This window comes from Malaclemys terrapin, chromosome 13, assembly GCF_027887155.1.
Source record: "Malaclemys terrapin pileata isolate rMalTer1 chromosome 13, rMalTer1.hap1, whole genome shotgun sequence".
Taxonomy (NCBI): Eukaryota; Metazoa; Chordata; order Testudines; family Emydidae; genus Malaclemys; species Malaclemys terrapin.
The window spans coordinates 356700-374321 of record NC_071517.1 but is presented as its reverse complement, the minus strand read 5'-3'; the positions used below and the strand labels follow the sequence as shown (position 1 = coordinate 374321).

Here is a 17622-nt window from a genome sequence, read left to right as displayed (position 1 = left end):
TAAGGTAATATCACTTGTATGAGGAGGTATGAAGAACGCCGCTCGATGGAGTTTTACTGTCTTGCTTTTCTGGCAGCCATGTGTAAGATGCATTTGTGTAGTTGCTAAACTGCAGCAGCTTCCTCCATTTGCAGATTTCTGTTGCTGAAGCATTTTGTGGCTTATGTGGAGAAAGTTGAAGCAATACTTACTGTGAAGTCTTTAGTTAGGTGTTGTCCATATTTTGGAATTTCAGTAACTTTGCATTAATCCAGGCCCATCTTTGGAAGGGCTGAACTCACCTGAATAAGATCTGGTTCCAGGAAGCTTGGCTATTTTACCCTGATTCTCAGAAATACCGGACTAGTATAGACCAGGCCTGAGTCTATTTTAAGGCTGTGCAAAGGCCTCCCAGCCCCCAGTGTAAATTAGAACAGCTTCAATGGTCAGGGGCAGCCAAGAATAGTTGGAGTGCAGCGTGCTATGGCCCCTTCTCTTCCCCCTCCCAAGGTCCAATATTCTGTGGTCCTTCCCCTCCCAAGCCTCTGGGTAAGAGTGTTGAGCTGTTTTGACAGCGGAGGCACCCCCTTACACATTAGATACTCTCTAAGGGCCACTTCTACACACTTTATGCTACTGTAGTGATCTACAAAGTTTATCCCTAGAGAGAATTGGGTCCTTTCTATCTGAGGCATAGATTTCTCAGCCATCTGGTCACCCGCAGAGATGGAGAATACTTTGTTCTTGATCTGAGACCTGCCTCAAAATGGAATTGTAGATGTCACAATTTGAAAGGCCTAGGTCAGGGGTAGGCAACCTATGGCATGTGCGCCAAAGGCGGCACGTGAGATGATTTTCAGCGGCACTCACGCTGCCCGGGTCCTGGCCACTGGTCCGGAGGGCTCTGCATTTTAATTTAATTTTAAATGAAGCTTCTTAAACATTTTAAAAACTTTATTCACTTTACATACAACAATAGTTTAGTTATATATTATTATAGACTTACAGAAAGAGACCTTCTAAAAATGTCTGACTGGCACGCAAAACCTTGAATCAGAGTGAATAAATGAAGACGCGGCACAGCCCTTCTGAAAGGTTGCCGACCCCTGGCTTTAGCTCATATTCAGCAAAAGCTATTTCCCTTTAAAAAGGGAGCAGGATTCACCATATTTTGAAGTGGAAGATTCAGCTCTTGTCCATCCACTCTTAAGTTCCACGTCTTTAGCAAGGATGCTCCGATTAACGATGGCTATTAGTCTACAAAACTACTGTTCTCATCCTTAAATTAGAACAGCCATCAAGCCAGGTTCTTTATGCTCAAACAGCAATTCTCCTCCCTGGCCTAATTAATAACCTGCACATTAACCGGGGTACAAAACAAATGTAGTGCAAAGGTTGACAAACAAGAGATCCACCCTAGAGGCCAGATTAAGCCAAAATGCAAGAGACCTAGTACCAAAAAATACTGAATAGGGTCAAATTCTGCTGTCTGGTGCACCCCTTCGAGACTCAAGTCTTTCATCTTGGATCCTTATCCTCCTTCCAACTTTTTCCTTCTTTTGGCTGTCTTCCTCCATTTCCTCTCTCCCTTGTCTCTACCTCTTTAGGTTAATGGTTAAAGTGGAGGTAATATTCCAAAAGGTCCTTGGTAATTGAAAGTGGTGTTTTTTCTGATCTCTTTAGAAAAATCATGAAATCAATCACATGGGGTTACATGCAACTTCTCCCTCCCCCCACATTTCTGCAAGCACAGAGCTACCCAGCTAAAGGTGACTGCAGCTGAATGCCACCTCCTGGGTCCTAGTGCCAGTCATGCTCCCCTTCAGCCCTCTTGTTTTCTGTGCAAGAGTGAGTGCCTGTGGTGGGGCAGGGTGGGGGAAAGGGGAATGTGGGAGTAAGGCACAGGTGCTGGAATGAGCAGTGTGGAGGGTGCTCCTGCACCCCCGGCTTGACATGGTTTCCATTACATGCAGGGTTTACAGTTTGGTTCGATGGCTCTCAGCTCCCCTCCACCCCCAATACAAATTGTTCCAGCACCCATGGAGTGAGGGGTGGGGAATGAGGCATGGGGCAGTGGGGGGAGGGGGAAGAAAAGAGGATAGGGGAATTGTGGGGGGGAAGTGGGAGCCCAGCCTGCAGCATCTCCTTGGCAGTAGCTGTGGCTCCCCTGTTAACCAGGCCTGTTGAACCTCCCTACACCTGGACCTTCTCCCCCTCCCCTGACAAGCTCCCCACCCCACTGAGCTACAACCAGCTGCACCTGGACACCCAGAACCCCACATCCCCCTCTCCTCCTTGGGCCCCATCTCCCCACACCCAGGCCCCCCTTCCACCTGGATCCTCTGTAGAGTCCCATTGCCCCTGCACCTGGAACCCCCAAATGAGGCCCTGTGCATCCAGATCTCCCACTGAGCTGCCTGCACCCAGACTGCCCCACACAGAAACCTCTCACCCCACACCTGGATCCTGCTGGGCTGAGCCTGCCCACCCACACCTGGCGCAGAGGGGCAGGGCCCTGGGGTGTTTTTGGGGCAGGCCCAGTCCTTGCACTGTCAGGGTTGGGTGCAGCCTCACTGCCGAGTCCCTGTAGTGGGGGAAGTCGGGGCTTCAGGATGATGTCCCAGCTCAGTGCAGCCATTGGCCTGTGCTCCCCACTGCCATACTGGAGCCACATTATTTATTGACAAACAAAACTTGCAGAATTTTAAAATATTGTGTGCATAATTTTTATTTTTTGGTGCAGAATTCCCTCAGGTGTAGCTGTATCTATGGGGGTCCCACTGGGGTCTGTCCTTGGTCCAGTACTAGTCAATATTTTCATTATGACTAGGATAATGGAGAGTATGCTTATAAAATTGCAGATGACACCAAGCTGGGAGGGAGCTCAAGTACTTTGGAGGACAGGTTTAGAATTCAAAATGACCTTAACAAATTAGAGACATGGTCTGAAATCATAAGAACGGCCGTACTGGGTCAGACCAAAGGTCCATCTAGTCCAGTATCCTGTCTACCAACAGTGGCCAATGCCAGTGTCCCAGAGGGAGTGGACCAACAGGCAATGATCAAGTGATCTCTCTCCTGCCATCCATCTCCATCCTCTGACAAACAGAAGCTAGGGACACCATTCCTTACCCATCCTGGCTAATAGCCATTAATGGACTTAATCACCATGAATTTATCCAGTTCTCTTTTAAACTCTGTTATAGTCCTAGCCTTCACAACCTCCTCAGGTAAGGAGTTCTACAAGTTGACTGTGCGCTGCGTGAAGAAGAACTTCCTTGTATTTGTTTTAAACCTGCTGCCCATTAATTTCATTTGGTGACCCCTAGTTCTTGTATTATGGGAATAAGTAAATAACTTTTCCTTATCCACTTTCTCCATATCACTCATGATTTTATATACCTCTATCATATCCCCTCTTAGTCTCCTCTTTTCCAAGCTGAAGAGTCCTAGCCTCTTTAATCTCTCCTCATATGGGACCTGTTCCAAACCCCTAATCATTTTAGTTGCCCTTTTCTGAACCTTTTCTAGTGCCAGTATCTTTTTTTTTTTTTTTTTTTTTAAGATGAGGAGACCACATCCGTATGCAGTATTCGAGATGTGGGCGTACCATCAATTTATATAATAATATATTCTCAGTCTTATTCTCTATCCCCTTTTTAATGATCCCTAACATCCTGTTTGCTTTTTTGACCGCCACTGCACGGACATCTTCAGAGAACTATCCACGATGACTCCAAGATCTTTTTCCTGACTTGTTGTAGCTAAATTAGCCCCCATCATATTGTATGTATAGTTGGGGTTATTTTTTCCAATGTGCATTACTTTACATTTATCCACTTTACATTTCATTTGCCATTTGGTTGCCCAATCACTTAGTTTTGTGAGATTTTTGAAGTTCAGCACCGTCTGCTTTGGTCTTAACTATCTTGAGCACTTTAGTATCAGCTGCAAACTTTGCCACCTCACCGTTTACCCCGTTCTCCAGATCATTTATAAATAAGTTGAATAGGATTGGTCCGAGGACTGACCCTTGGGGAACACCACTAGTTACCCCTCTCCATTCTGAGAATTTACCATTAATTCCTACCCTATGTTCCCGGTCTTTTAACCAGTTCTCAATCCATGAAAGGACCTTCCCCCTTTTATCCCAAGACAGCTTACTTTACTTAAGAGCCTTTGGTGAGGGACCTTGTCAAAGGCTTTCTAGAAATCTAAGTACACTATGTCCACTGGATCCCCCTTGTCCACCTGTTTGTTGACCCCCTTCAAAGAACTCTAATAGATTAGTAAGACACGATTTCCCTTTACAGAAACCATGTTGACTATTGCTCAACAGTTTGTTTTTCTGTGTCTGACAACTGTATTCTTAACTATTGTTTCGAGTAATTTGCCTGGTACCGACGTAAGACATACCGGTCTGTAATTGCTGGGATCACCTCTAGAGCCCTTTTTAAATATTGGCGTTACATTAGCTAACTTCCAGTCATTGGGTACAGAAGCCGATTTAAAGGACAGGTTACAAACCTTAGTTAATAGTTCCGCAACTTCACATTTGAGTTCTTTCAGAACTCTTGGGTGAATGCCATCTGGTCCCGGTGACTTGTTAATGTTAAGTTTATCAATTAATTCCAAAACCTCCTCCTAGTGACACTTCAATCTGTGCCAGTTCCTCAGATTTGTCACCTACAAAAGCCGGCTCAGGTTTAGGAATCTCCCTAACATCCCCAGCCGTGAAGACTGAAGCAAAGAATCCATTTAGTTTCTTTGCAATGACTTTATCATCTTTAAGCGCTCCTTTTGTATCTCGATCATCAAAGGGCCCCACTGGTTGTTTAGCAGGCTTCCTGCTTCTGATATACTTAACAAAATTTTGGTATTACCTTTGGAGTTTTTGGCTAGCCATTCTTCAAACTCCTTTTTGGCTTTTCTTATTACATTCTTGCACTTAATTTGGCAGCGTTTATGCTCCTTTCTATTTGCCTCACTAGGATTTGACTTCCACTTTTTAAAGGAAGTCTTTATCTCTCACTACTTCTTTTACATGGTTGTTAAGCCACAGTGGCTCTTTTTTAGTTCTTTTACTGTGTTTCTTAATTTGGGGTATACATTGAAGTTGGGCCTCTATTATGGTGTCTTTAAAAAGCGCCCATGCAGCTTGCAGGGATTTCACTTTAGTCACTGTACTTTTTAACTTCTGTTTAACTAACCCCCTCATTTTTGCATAGTTCCCCCTTTTAAAATTAAATGCCACAGTGTTGGGGTGTTGAGATATTCTTCCTACCACAGGGATGTTGAATGCTATTGTATTATGGTCACTATTTCCAAGTGGTCCTATTATAGTTACCTCTTGGACCAGCTCCTGCGCTCCACTCAGGACTAAATCTAGAGTTGCCTCTCCCCTTGTGGGTTCCCGTACCAGCTGCTCCATGAACCAGTCATTTAAAGTATTGAGAAATTTTTATCTCTGCATTTTGTCCTGAAGTGAAATGTTCCCAGTCAATATGAGGATAATTGAAATCCCCCACTATTATTGGGTTCTTAATTTTGATAGCCTCTCTAATTTCCCTTAGCATTTCATCATCGCTATCACTGTCCTGGTCAGGTGGTCTATAATAGATCCCTAATGTTATATTCTTACTAGAGCATGACATTTCTATCCATAGAGATTCTATGGAACATGTGGAGTCGCTTAAGATTTTTACTTCATTTGATTCTACATTTTCTTTCACATATAGTGCCAATCCCCACCCCCCACGACCTGTTCTGTCCTTCCGATATATTTTGTACCCCGGAATGATTATGTCCCATTGATTGCTCTCAGTCCACCAGGTTTCTGTGATGCCTATTATATCAATATCCTCCTTTATCACAAGGCACTCTAGTTCACCCATCTTATTATTTAGACTTCTAGCATTTGTGTACAAGCACTTTAAAAACTTGTCACTGTTTATTTGTCTGCCCTTTTCTGATGTATCAGATTCTTTTTTATGTGAATGTTTATCATCTGATCTGGCCCTTACATTATCCTCCTCTGCTCCTGACTATAACCTGGAGAGTCTCTATCATTAGACTCTCCCCTAAGAGAAGTCTCTGTCCGATCCACATGCTCCTCTGCAGCAGTTGGCTTTTCCCCATCTCCTAGTTTAAAAACTGCTCTACAACTTTTTTTAATGTTTAGTGCCAGCAGTCTGGTTCCACTTTGGTTTAGGTGGAGCCCATCTCTCCTGTATAGGCTCCCCCCATCCCAAAAGTTTCCCCAGTTCCTAATGAATGTAAACCCCTCCTCTCTACACTATCATCTCATCCACACAGTGAGACTCTGAAGCTTTGCCTACCTACCTGTCCCTGCGCGTGGAACTAGGAGCATTTCTGAGAGTGCCACCATAGAGGTCCTGGATTTCAGTCTCTTCCCTAGCAGCCTAAATTTGGCCTCCAGGACATCTCTCCTACCCTTTCCTATGTCACTGGTACCTACATGTACCACGACCACCGGCTCCTCCCCAGCACTACACATAAGTCTGTCTAGATGCCTCAAGAGATCTGCAACCTTCGCACCAGGCAGGCAAGTCACCATGAAAGAGGAAACTCAATAAAGACAAGTGCAAAGTACTACACTTAGAAAGAAACAATCCAATGCACAGCTACAACAGGGGGAATCACTAGTTAGGTGGAAATATTGCTGAAAAGAATCTGGGGGTTATAGTGGCTCACAAATTGAATAAGTCACCAATGTGATGCAGTTGCAAGAGAGGCTAATATTCTGGGGTGTATTAGCAGAAGTGTCATATGTAAGACACTGGAGGTAAATGTCCTGTGCTACTTGGCCCTGGTGAGACCTCAGCTGGACTACAGCATTCAAGTTTGGATGCCATAGTTTAGGAAAGATATGGACTAATTGGAGAGAGTCCACAGGCAAGCAACAAAAATGATAAAAAGTTCAGAAAATCCAACCTATGAGGAAAGAGTTAAAAAAAAAAAAAAAGGACCTGTTCAGTATTGTAATAAGAAGACTGGGAGAGGACCTGATATCTCTCTAGATATGTTAATGGCTATTATAAAGACAACTGTGATCAATTGTTCTGCATCTCCCTTGAAGGTAGGGCAAGAAGTAATGGCCTTAATACGCAGCAAGGGAGATTTAGGTTAGATGTCAGGAAGAACTTTCTAACTATAAGGATAGATAAGCTCTTGAATAGGCTCCCAAGGAAGGTTGTGGAATTCCTGTTAATGGAGGTTTTTAAGAACAGGTTGAAAAAACACCTCCCAGGGATGGTCTAAATTTACTTGGTCCGGCCTCGGCAGCTGGCCTTGATGACCACGTGAGGTCCCTTCCAGCCCTACATTTCTATGACTGAATTCCTGGCTCTGCCAGATAGTTGTGTGACCTTGGACCAGTCTCTTAACCTCTAAGTGTATCTGCTCTCCACTTATAAAATCTGGATTTTATTTCCTTTTGACCACCCTTTGTTTTCGTCTCCGAGACTCATTTTTTTGACTATATATATGTACAGAGCCTAGCACACTAGGCCCTCCTATTCATTAGAGTAACACTACGGAGAGTTAGTCACTAAATGCTACTGTCCTTAAATACTTAGCTTCCTTCCTGACCTAAAAAATGTCATTTAAGTGACTTGCACCCAGATGCTGAACATACTATATTCCTGAAGAAATATTAGTTTAACACTCCAGCAGGATGTTCTAATATCAAAGATTTATTCCCTGCTTTTAAAACAGCACATGAAGGGTTAATGTACAACAGGCAGTTCATGACCTTAGTACATCATCTCCCCCCCCACCCCAGTGCAGCATTTTCAGGCCAGTGCTTCTGTCTGAGTCCTTTAAAGTCTTTAAAAGACATTGAGAACTTTAGTTGTATCCTTCTATTCAAAGGCAGGATATTTCCCTGAGTAAGCAGCCTTTCCTTAAATAAAACTTGTCCAGACCTTAGAACAAACCTGTGGAACTACTCCAGGCTGCTGATGGTGCTCTGGAATGGCAGATTCTTTGGCCTAGGGAAACAGAGACAGGGAAGCAGATCCAGTAGAATCTAGTTTGAAGGCTCACAGTACAGTGTCAATTCCCTCTTTCAGTCCAGCAGTTTCCTCCACATCCTCTTTCTGTGTCCTTTCAATCTTCTGCATCTCTGGTTGGCCACTTTTCCACAGAAGGGACTTTTCATATTTGGTTTTAAAAAGTAATCCATGACCTGACAAAGAAAGTTAAATAATAAATTGACACTGAAGTGCCTGATCAGTGGGGAACAGAGCAGCCACTGCCCTGGGGTAACTATATGCAGCTGTGGAAAATTTATTATGCTTTTAGCTTGGAGATGCTGCATGCATTGGCCTGCTAAACCCAGGGTTTTGAGTTAAATCCTTGAGGGGGCCACTTAGGGATCTGGGGCAAAATCCGTACTTGGTCCTGCTAGTGAAGGCAGGGGGCTGGACTCGATGACCTTTCAGGGTCCCTTCCAGTTCTATGAGATAGGTATATCTCCATAAGAGCAGATGCTGGTGTTATGTTAGTGCTCTACTACAGTGGCCAATGTTAAGTAAAACATTTCCAGGAAAGCTAGGACACTCAGGATTTTAAACTAATATTTCTAAAACTACTGCAATTATGCATATTAACAAAGGACATTAAAATGTCATACCACTTCCATATGTATTAATCAGTCATTTTGACTCGGACAGTTTGTTTTTATACAGGCCCAATGGTGCCAAAGAACAGGATGGAGTGGTGGGGCTATACTTGCCTGGACAGTCTGCTGTCTCTTTAAATGCTCTTTTCTTACAGCATCCTCGGCACAGATTAAACACACATTTGTTACCCTGGAAACAGATATACACCAGTTAAGTTAGTGAAAAAAAAAAAATCTTCACTGAACTGCTTATGGGAAGCACAACTGCAAGGATGCATGCAGGGCTTCTAAAGACAGCTGTCATGGTCTGGGTTCCTGAAAACAGTGATGGGGACACTCAGTATTCAGGCGCTTGATAAACGATAGGGAGACCGGGGTGGGGGGGAGAGGGAATGCAAAAATGAAGACCTGCCTGCTGGGTAAATGCTCTGTGCTTCTACGTGATAATTACCATCCCAGAAGGATGATATTCCACCTCCCAGGAATTTCTCCTGCCAATCAGGAAATACTCTTGATTAACATCAAATACGTGTAGGAAATTAAGATACTTTGAAACCCTTTCAGAAAGCATTTTTATGCTGTTATAACTGGAGCTTGTCCTATTTCTCTTCAGAAGCTTGATGTGAAAAAAGTGCCATGGCCTCTTATTTCTTGTCTTTGGCTGCCGCTCCACCCAAAATAAATACTCATCATTTCAAGGAAATCATTTCCTCTTTTTTTAATGCCTAAAATTGCCCAAATCATGGAGAGTAATCACATAAGGCATGACCCATCCTCTGCAGGGGAGCGACGACGAGTCGTGGATATTTTGCAGCTCAAGAATAACAGACTGAGTGTGCACAGGAAGGGGGAAAACGTGGCTGCCAGATTTCGTATCTGTAAAGCTCTTTTCAGTCTTTCATGGTTGGGGGAAGTTTGTGCAACATGATTTGAGGGCAAACATTTCTAGATAGTGCTACGGCAGAAAAAAACTGACAAAGGTGCTCTTTAGTCTTAAGTTTATTGTTTTGTCAATAAACCTAATGCAGTTAGAGTTGTGCTGTTTCAGAGTAACAGCCGTGTTAGTCTGTATCCGCAAAAAGAAGAACAGGAGTACTTGTGGCACCTTAGAGACTAACAAATTTATTAGAGCATAAGCTTTCGTGGACTACAGCCCACTTCTTCGGATGCATAGAATGGAACATATATTGAGGAGATATATATACACACATACAGAGAGCATAAACAGGTGGGAGTTGTCTTACTAACTCTGAGAGGCCAATTAATTAAGAGAAAAAAAAAAAAAAAAAAAAAAAAAGTTGTGCTGTTGTGTCTCATGCCATTCCGGCAAGTCACATTTCTGAAAATGAGGGCATGAAGCAATAAGGTATAGGCCAATATCACCTTAACTCTGCTCCCCCCCTGGAAATTGCCACTGGGCCTTAGCTGCATGCATGCTGAACTGCAGTCATTCTGGTGTACTTGAGTGAATAATGACAGGATTACTTGCAGCAGGCTTGGCAGAGCTGCAGGTGAGAGATGAGAATATCTGGGGATTAGTTTGATGAGCAGGGCAGAGCTGCAACTGTGACAGGAGGAAATCCCTTCTTGTTTGGTCTGAATTATCTCTGCCCACTGCTGTGTGAGATCAAAGAAAAGAGGTGCATGTGTACCTTGAGGGGCTCGAGTGCCTCATTTCAGTGCTGAGTTCTGCAAGTTGTCAGGCACAGTGCATGGGTTCTTTTTTGCCAGGAGGCTTGTCAGCAATGAGGTGTGGTATGAGAGTGATTTGTGGGGGGATTAATGATTAAATGAAAGTGTAGCATTTGCTGGGATCCGGTGGCTGAGCGTGAATGGTTTGTAAAAAGGGATGATGGTGGTGTACAATTTCCACTTCTGACTGTTTCTGGGGCTTAGGCTCAGTATTTGTGTAGGACAGGCATATGTAGCTCCCTGTGCCTCAGAGTTTGCCTAAACATGAGTTTTGCCTTAGCAACAATATGACATTAGAATCTGTCCTACAGTTGCATATAGTCCCTGAGAATTCTGCAAATATGAATCATATAAAAAAGTGTGCAGGGGTGTGCCCCTTATCACGTCAGTTGCTGTTTTTTCAAACATTTGAGCACCACTGACCATGCTAGCCTGGACAAGCATGCAACAACCCTGTACCACTGGAACATCACTAATGAAAGAGTTTTTGTCCATTAATTTTGTAATTTTATGAACACTGTTTTTTGGAGGAATGCTCACTCCAGCAGTTGTAGTTCTCCTATAAATCCTCCTAGGGTTAGGTACTCATCCCTCATGCATTTCCCATTACCTCATCTCAGATATGGGTGACAGGTAGGTCAGTACCTTTAGCCCCATTTTACAGGGGGAAACTGAGGCAGAGGTGTCATGATTTTTCTAGCGGGCCACTGACAGAGCCAAAAACAGAACCCAGATCACCTATGCTGCAATGACAAATCCAGCTTCAGTGCATAAGGCTGAGATCGTCTCAGTTGCATGAGAATACTCCCTGGAGGTGTAAACAGTATGAAACAATAGCTCTTGATAGGTCGGAACTGCTCCATTTAACTCCATTGGTGTGCTCATCCAGCCTCCCCTTTACCATTGCTTGACAGCATGTGCTATACATGCAGCATGCCCATTCTCACCTCACTCTCAGCCCTAATGCTTGGTGTACGCTTGTTCTCAACTCCCCCCATAATGGGTCAGGGCTTCCACAAATGCTGATTCACATGATGAGCCAAAGGCCTCTTCAGAGGAACAGGGCCCCCAACTTGCTTACATGAGAAGAGGCAGAGAAAGGGCTTCAGACCCACCCTGCTCCTCCACATCCCCAAGGCCCAGTTCCCATGAGACGCAGTAAGGAGAGGGGATTGGCTTCCTCCCCCCTCCCCATCCCCAAGGGCCAGTTCCCATGAAATGCAGTAAGGAGAGGGGATTAGCGTCCCTCCCCAGCATCTGGCTCCCCTCAGAATAAGGGGCTCAGACTGTCTGACACCATCAGCATGGCAGGGACCACCAGAGCCTGAAACACAGACACAGGAGGAATGTGGAGCATCACTGTTCCCTGGGGTCCTCCCTCTGACCTGAGTCCTCAGCACCTCCCCTCCCTAACCACCGTGCCCCATTTAGCCCTCTCCCCGCCCAGCAAATATTTGGCTATGTAATTTCTTTTCTTTTTTAAACTAGTGTGTGTACCGTCGAAATGGTCTGCTATGCTCAAATTATAAATAAAACTCCCCTTTGGCAGAGGCAAGGTGTAGCAACACGTTTGTTTCATTTTTTTCCGATTGTTGCCAAGGGTGGCTGCTGAATTTATATTGGCTGGTTCTAGCTCAGGTTCAACCACCCCAGCATGGCCCCTGGAGCCACCTCTGTCCAGTGACAATGGGCTGGCTCACCACCCTTTCTACACTTGCACAATGTAATCCCTTGGGCACATTAGACAAAGGGCTGGTCCCCACTTAGTCCGGACTTCGGACTAAGGTACGCAAATTCAGCTACGTTAATAACGTAGCTGAATTCGAAGTACCTTAGTCCGAACTTACCGCGGTCCAGACGCGGCCGGAAGTCTCCCCCCGTCGACGCCGCGTACTCCTCTCGGTGAGCTGGAGTACCGGCGCCGACTGTGAGCACTTCCGGGATCGATCCGGGATCGATTTATCGCGTCTTAACCAGACGCGATAAATCGATCCCAGAACATCGATGGCGTGCCGCCGGACCAGCCGGTAAGTGAAGACTAGGCCCTAGACTCAACACTTCGTTGAATAACATTTTCAATATTGTGTCCCCGAAGGGGCAGTGGGGGGCCTATGCAGTAGCCAGGGTAACTGCGAGCACTTGAGACCATGTGGGGAAAAACTCAGAGCCATGGTTTGACAACTCTCCCCCCATCCTTCCCTCCCCCTTCAACAGTCTGCAGGAAGACACATTGATAGAATGTCAACCTTATGAACTACAGCTCTCTCTCGAAATACAAAGAAAACAAAAGTATTTCTGGAAACGCTTGCTCAAATGACCCCCAAATTTGGATCACTAGTCACAGAAGCTCAGGGTTGGATGGGACCTCAGGAGGTCATCTAGTCCAACCCCCTTGCACAAAACAGGACCAGCCAGGGCTTTGTCAAGCTGATCTTAAAAACCTCTAAGGAAGGAGATGCCACCATGTCCCTAGATATCCCATTCCAGTGCTTCACCACCCTCCTAGTGAAAAAGTTTTTTTCCTAATATCCAATCTAAACCTTCCCCACTGCAACTTGAGACCATTATGCCTTGTTCTGTCATCTGATACCACTGAGAACAGTCTAGATCCATCCTCTTTGGAACCCCCTTTCAGGTAGTTGAAAGCAGCTAATCCTAGCCCACAAACCCATGAGGCACCCCAAATTGCACCCCGAGCTAAGTAAGCAAGCCAATTTTAGAGCACTCAGAAGAGTTGACTTTTAAACAGAAAAGGTGCCCACAGCTTAACTATAGTGGAGCTGACACTCCCCTCCACTCAAGAGACCATTGAGGCTTTCTGTTCTATTCAGCAATGAGGAAATGCTTTTATTACAGCTTTTATGTGCTCGAGAGAGATTTTTTCCTGATTAACAACTGCCTCTTTATAGTGCCCCCAGCTTAGTTTCCCCCCTTAAACGCTTCCCTAAAGCTCCAGTTACCTGGCTAGGAAACCTGATAAAACATGCTTATGGATCAATAACTTGCTTGCCTTATTGGTATCTAGTTCATAGAATATCAGGATTGGAAGGGACCTCAAGAGGTCATCTAGTCCAACCCCCTGCTCAAAGCAGGACCAATTCCCAACTAAATCATGCCAGCCAGGGCTTTGTCTGCTTCCCTCCCATTTGTGCATCTCATCGACCTACTGTGTCTTGCCCTAACCTAAAGTCTAAAATCTTTGGTGCAAATCTTTTTATTCATGGCTGTATATAGCCCAGCACAGTGAGGCCCCAATCATGATTGTAGTCCTCCTGGGCCCCAAACAACAATAATAAATCCAGCTAGATACACAGCCAAAATAATACTGCTTAGTGATGCACTCCACTGACCAAATCCAAGTCAGACTACTGGAGGATTTAGCATTCTCAGTCAAATGGGCTAAGGGCAAACCCAACTGTGAGTGGAAAGCATCATAATTGCGTCTCAAAAAGTTAAAGCAAAATTTTTTTTAAGTACATCAGAAGTAAGACATCTGCTAAACAACACGAGGGGCCAGTGGACGATCGAGATGATAAAGGAACATTCAAGAACCATAAGGCCATTGCGGCGAAACAATGAATTCTTTGCATCGGTCTTCATGGCTGAGGATGTGAGGGAGAGTCCCACCCCTGACCCATTCTGTTTAGGCGACAAATCTGAGGAACTGTCCCAGATTGAGGTGTCATTAGATGAGGTTTTGGAACAAATTGATAAATAGTAACAAATCATCAGAACCAGATGTTATTCATCCAAGAGTTCTGAAGGAACTCAAATGTGAAATTGCAGAACTACTAACTGTGGTATGTAACCTATCATTTAAATCAACTTCTGTACCAAATGATTGGAGAATAGCTAATGTGCCACCAATTTTTATAAAGGGCTCCAGAGGTGATCCGGGCAATTATAGGCCAGTAAACCTGACTTCAGTACCAGGCAACCTCGTTGAAACTATAGCAAAGAACAAAAGTGTCAGACACATAGATGAACATAATTTGTTGGGGATGAATCAACATGGTATTTGAAAGGGAAATCATGCCTCACCAATCTACTAGAATTCTTTGATTGGGGGGGGGGGGGGGGGGAATAACAAGCATCTGGTACTCCTGAGTGCATTCTCCGCCAAAAAAATTAAAAATTCTGCACCCAATAGTTTCAAAGTCTGCAAAATTCTGCAAATGTTATTTGTCAAATAAATGTGGAGGCTCCAGCATGACATTGGGGAGCCCAGGCCACTGGCTGCACAGAGGTGGGGAGATCACTGTGCAGTTCCCACCAGCACACAGACTCAGCAGTGAGGCTGCACCCAATCCTGACACACTACAAGGACCAGGCCTGCTCCAAAACACCCCAAGGCCCTGCCCCTCTGTGCACCAGGTGTGAGCAGGCAGGCTCAGCAAGGCAGGATCCAAGTGTGGGTTGAGAGGGTTCTGTGTGGGGCAATCTCAGTGCAGGTGGCTCAGTGGGGGAACCAGGTGCGGGGTGGGGGGGGGATCTGGATGCACAGGGGCTTGTTGGGGGATTCTGGGTGCAATTGTAATGAGACTCTGCAGCAGTGTCCAAGTGAAGGTGCTTGGGGCTAGGAGGCGGTGCAGGGGGGAGATAGAGCGCAGCAGGATGGATGGGTGTGTGGGGGTCCAGATGCAGCTGGTTGGGCTTGGGGTGTGTGTGTGCAGATCCGTGTGGCTAGTTGGGGTGATCCAGGTGCAGGGGGAGTGGGGCTCAGTGGGAGGGGGGGGTCTGAGTGCAGGGGGGTGAGGCTCAGCAGGAGGCTCTGGGTATGAGGGGTTCTGGATGCACAGGGATTGAGTGAATGAGGGAGCAGCTCCCTGAACAGGGATACCTTCCCCTACAGCTGAGGAGTGATGGGTGCAGGAAGCGGGGAGGGACGGGGGGAAGGGGAGAAGGAGTTTGCAGAGCTTCCTTCAGCTGAAGGAGAAATCTGGGGATAGGCCTGACCCAGCCCCAGATGCCATGCAAGGGAAGAGGAAGTCCCATCGTCCCCAGCCCAGCCGGGATGAGCAGCTGAGCCCGACAGAAGGTAGGAGCCACCAGCTGGGTCTTCCCCAGTCCAGCCTCCTGCCCCACAGTGATTTACCTCTCTGCCAGCTGCCCTGGGTCCCCGGAACATACTGCTAGGGAGGGTTGCATTACCACTCCTGAGGTTTCCCTTTGCTTCCCCATCAGAAAGTCATTATTCTGTGGGGAAGCAAAGAAATCTGCGAGGGACATAAATTCTGCTCATGCGCAGTGGTGCAGGATGCTCCCAGGAGTAATGTGAACAAAGGGGAATCCTGTGGCTACAGTGTACTTAGATTTTCAGAAAGCCTTTGACAAGGTCCCTATCCAAAGGCTCTTAAGCAAAGTAAGCTGCTATGGGATAATAGGGAAAGTCCTCTCATGGATTGGTAACTGGTTAAAAAGATAGGAAACAAAGAGTAGGAATAAAAGGTCAGTTTTCAGAATGGAGAGAGGTAAATAGTGGTGGCCTCCACGTGTCTGTACTGGGAGCAGTCCACATTCATAAGTGATATGGAAAAAGGGGTAAACTGTGAGATGGCAAAATTTGCAGATGATACAAAACTACTCAAGATCATAGAATCATAGTATCATAGAATATCAGAGTTGGAAGGGACCTCAAGAGGTCATCTAGTCCAACCCCCTGCTCAAAGCAGGACCAATTCCCAGCTAAATCATCCCAGCCAGGGCTTTGTCAAGCCGGGCCTTAAAAACCTCCAAGGAAGGAGACTCCACCACCTCCCTAGGTAACGCATTCCAGTGTTTCACCACCCTCCTAGTGAAATAGTTTTTCCTGATATCCAACCTGGACCTCCCCCATTGCAACTTGAGACCATTGCTCCTTGTTCTGTCATCTGCCACCACTGAGAACAGCCGAGCTCCATCCTCTTTGGAACCCCCCTTCAGGTAGTTGAAGGCTGCTATCAAATCCCCCCTCATTCTTCTCTTCTGGAGACTAAACAATCCCAGTTCTCTCAGCCTCTCCTCATAAGTCATGTGCTACAGACCCCTAATCATTTTTGTTGCCCTCCGCTGGACTCTTTCCAATTTTTCCACATCCTTCTTGTAGTGTGGGGCCCAAAACTGGACACAGTATTCCAGATGAGGCCTCACCAATGTCGAATAAAAGATAGTGAAGTCCAAAGCAGACTGCAAAGAGCTACAATGGGATCTCATAAAACGGGGTGACTGGGCAACAAAAATGGCAGATGAAATTCAATGTTGATAAATGCAAAGTAATGCACATTGGAAAACATAATCCTAACTATACATATAAAATGATGGGGGTCTAAATTAGCTGTTACCACTCAAGGAAGATCTTGGAGTATTGTGGATCGTTCTCTGAAAACCTCCACTCAATGAGCAGCGGAGGTCAAAAATGTGAACAGAATGTTGGGAATCATTAAGAAAGGGATAGATGAGACAGAATATCATACTGCCTGTATATAAATCCCTGGTATGCCCACATCTTGAATACTGCATGCAGATGTGGTCGCCCCATCTTCAAAACATATATATTGGAATTGGAAAAGGTTCAGAAAAGGGCAACAAAAATTAGGGGTATGGAACAGCTTCCGTATGAGGAGAGATTAATAAGACTGGAACTTTTCAGCTTGGAAAAGAGATGACTGAGATCTATAAAATCATGACTGGTGTGGAGAAAGTAAAGAAGTGTTATTTACTCCTTCTCATAACACAAGACCTAGGGGTCACCAAATGAAATTAAGAGGTGGCACCTTTAAAACAAACAAAAGGAAGTATTTCTTCACACAACGCACAACCTGTGGAACTCTTTGCCAGAGGATGCTGTGAAGGCCAAGACTATAACAGGGTTCAAAAAAGAACTAGATAAGTTCATGGAGGATAGGTCCATCAATGGCTATTAACCAGGATGGGCAGGGATGATGTCCCTAGCTTCAGTTTGCCAGAAGCTGGGAATGGGCAACAGGGAATGGATCACTGGATGATTACTTGTTCTTTCCCTCTGGGGCAGCTGGCATTGGCCACTAACAGAAGACAGGATCCTGGGCTAGATGGACCTTTGGTCTGACCCAGTATGGCTGTTCTTATGGTCTACCTGAGAAAACATCATACCCCAAATTCTGAAAACAAACAGTGCCTTTCTTCTTCATTCTGGGAGTCTTGTCTATTTGGCCTAGAAGCTCTTGAGGCCAGTTGTCTTTTGCTGGCTGTTTAGAAACTCTAGCACAATAGGCACATTGCTACCACTGTAATAATGCTAACAGTAGCAAGTATAAACGATAATGTGAGACGAGATGACCCGTCACCTT

At 45.3% G+C, this 17622-nt stretch overlaps 1 protein-coding gene across 4 annotated transcripts in view; it reads right to left on the bottom strand.

Moving 5' to 3' along the window:
- Nucleotides 1–7671: 7671 nt before the first annotated feature.
- DUS1L (dihydrouridine synthase 1 like) overlaps nt 7672–17622 on the bottom strand; it is a 33868-nt gene continuing 23917 nt past the window's right edge. For all 4 annotated transcript variants that reach the window (XM_054047798.1, XM_054047801.1, XM_054047799.1 and 1 more), the window contains exons 13-14: nt 8738–8813; nt 7672–8188 (exon numbers count right to left, since the gene is read on the bottom strand). In XM_054047798.1, coding sequence (XP_053903773.1) covers nt 8043–8188; nt 8738–8813 — 222 coding nt within the window. In that variant the 3' untranslated portion in view covers nt 7672–8042. The remainder of the gene's footprint in view (nt 8189–8737; nt 8814–17622) is intronic.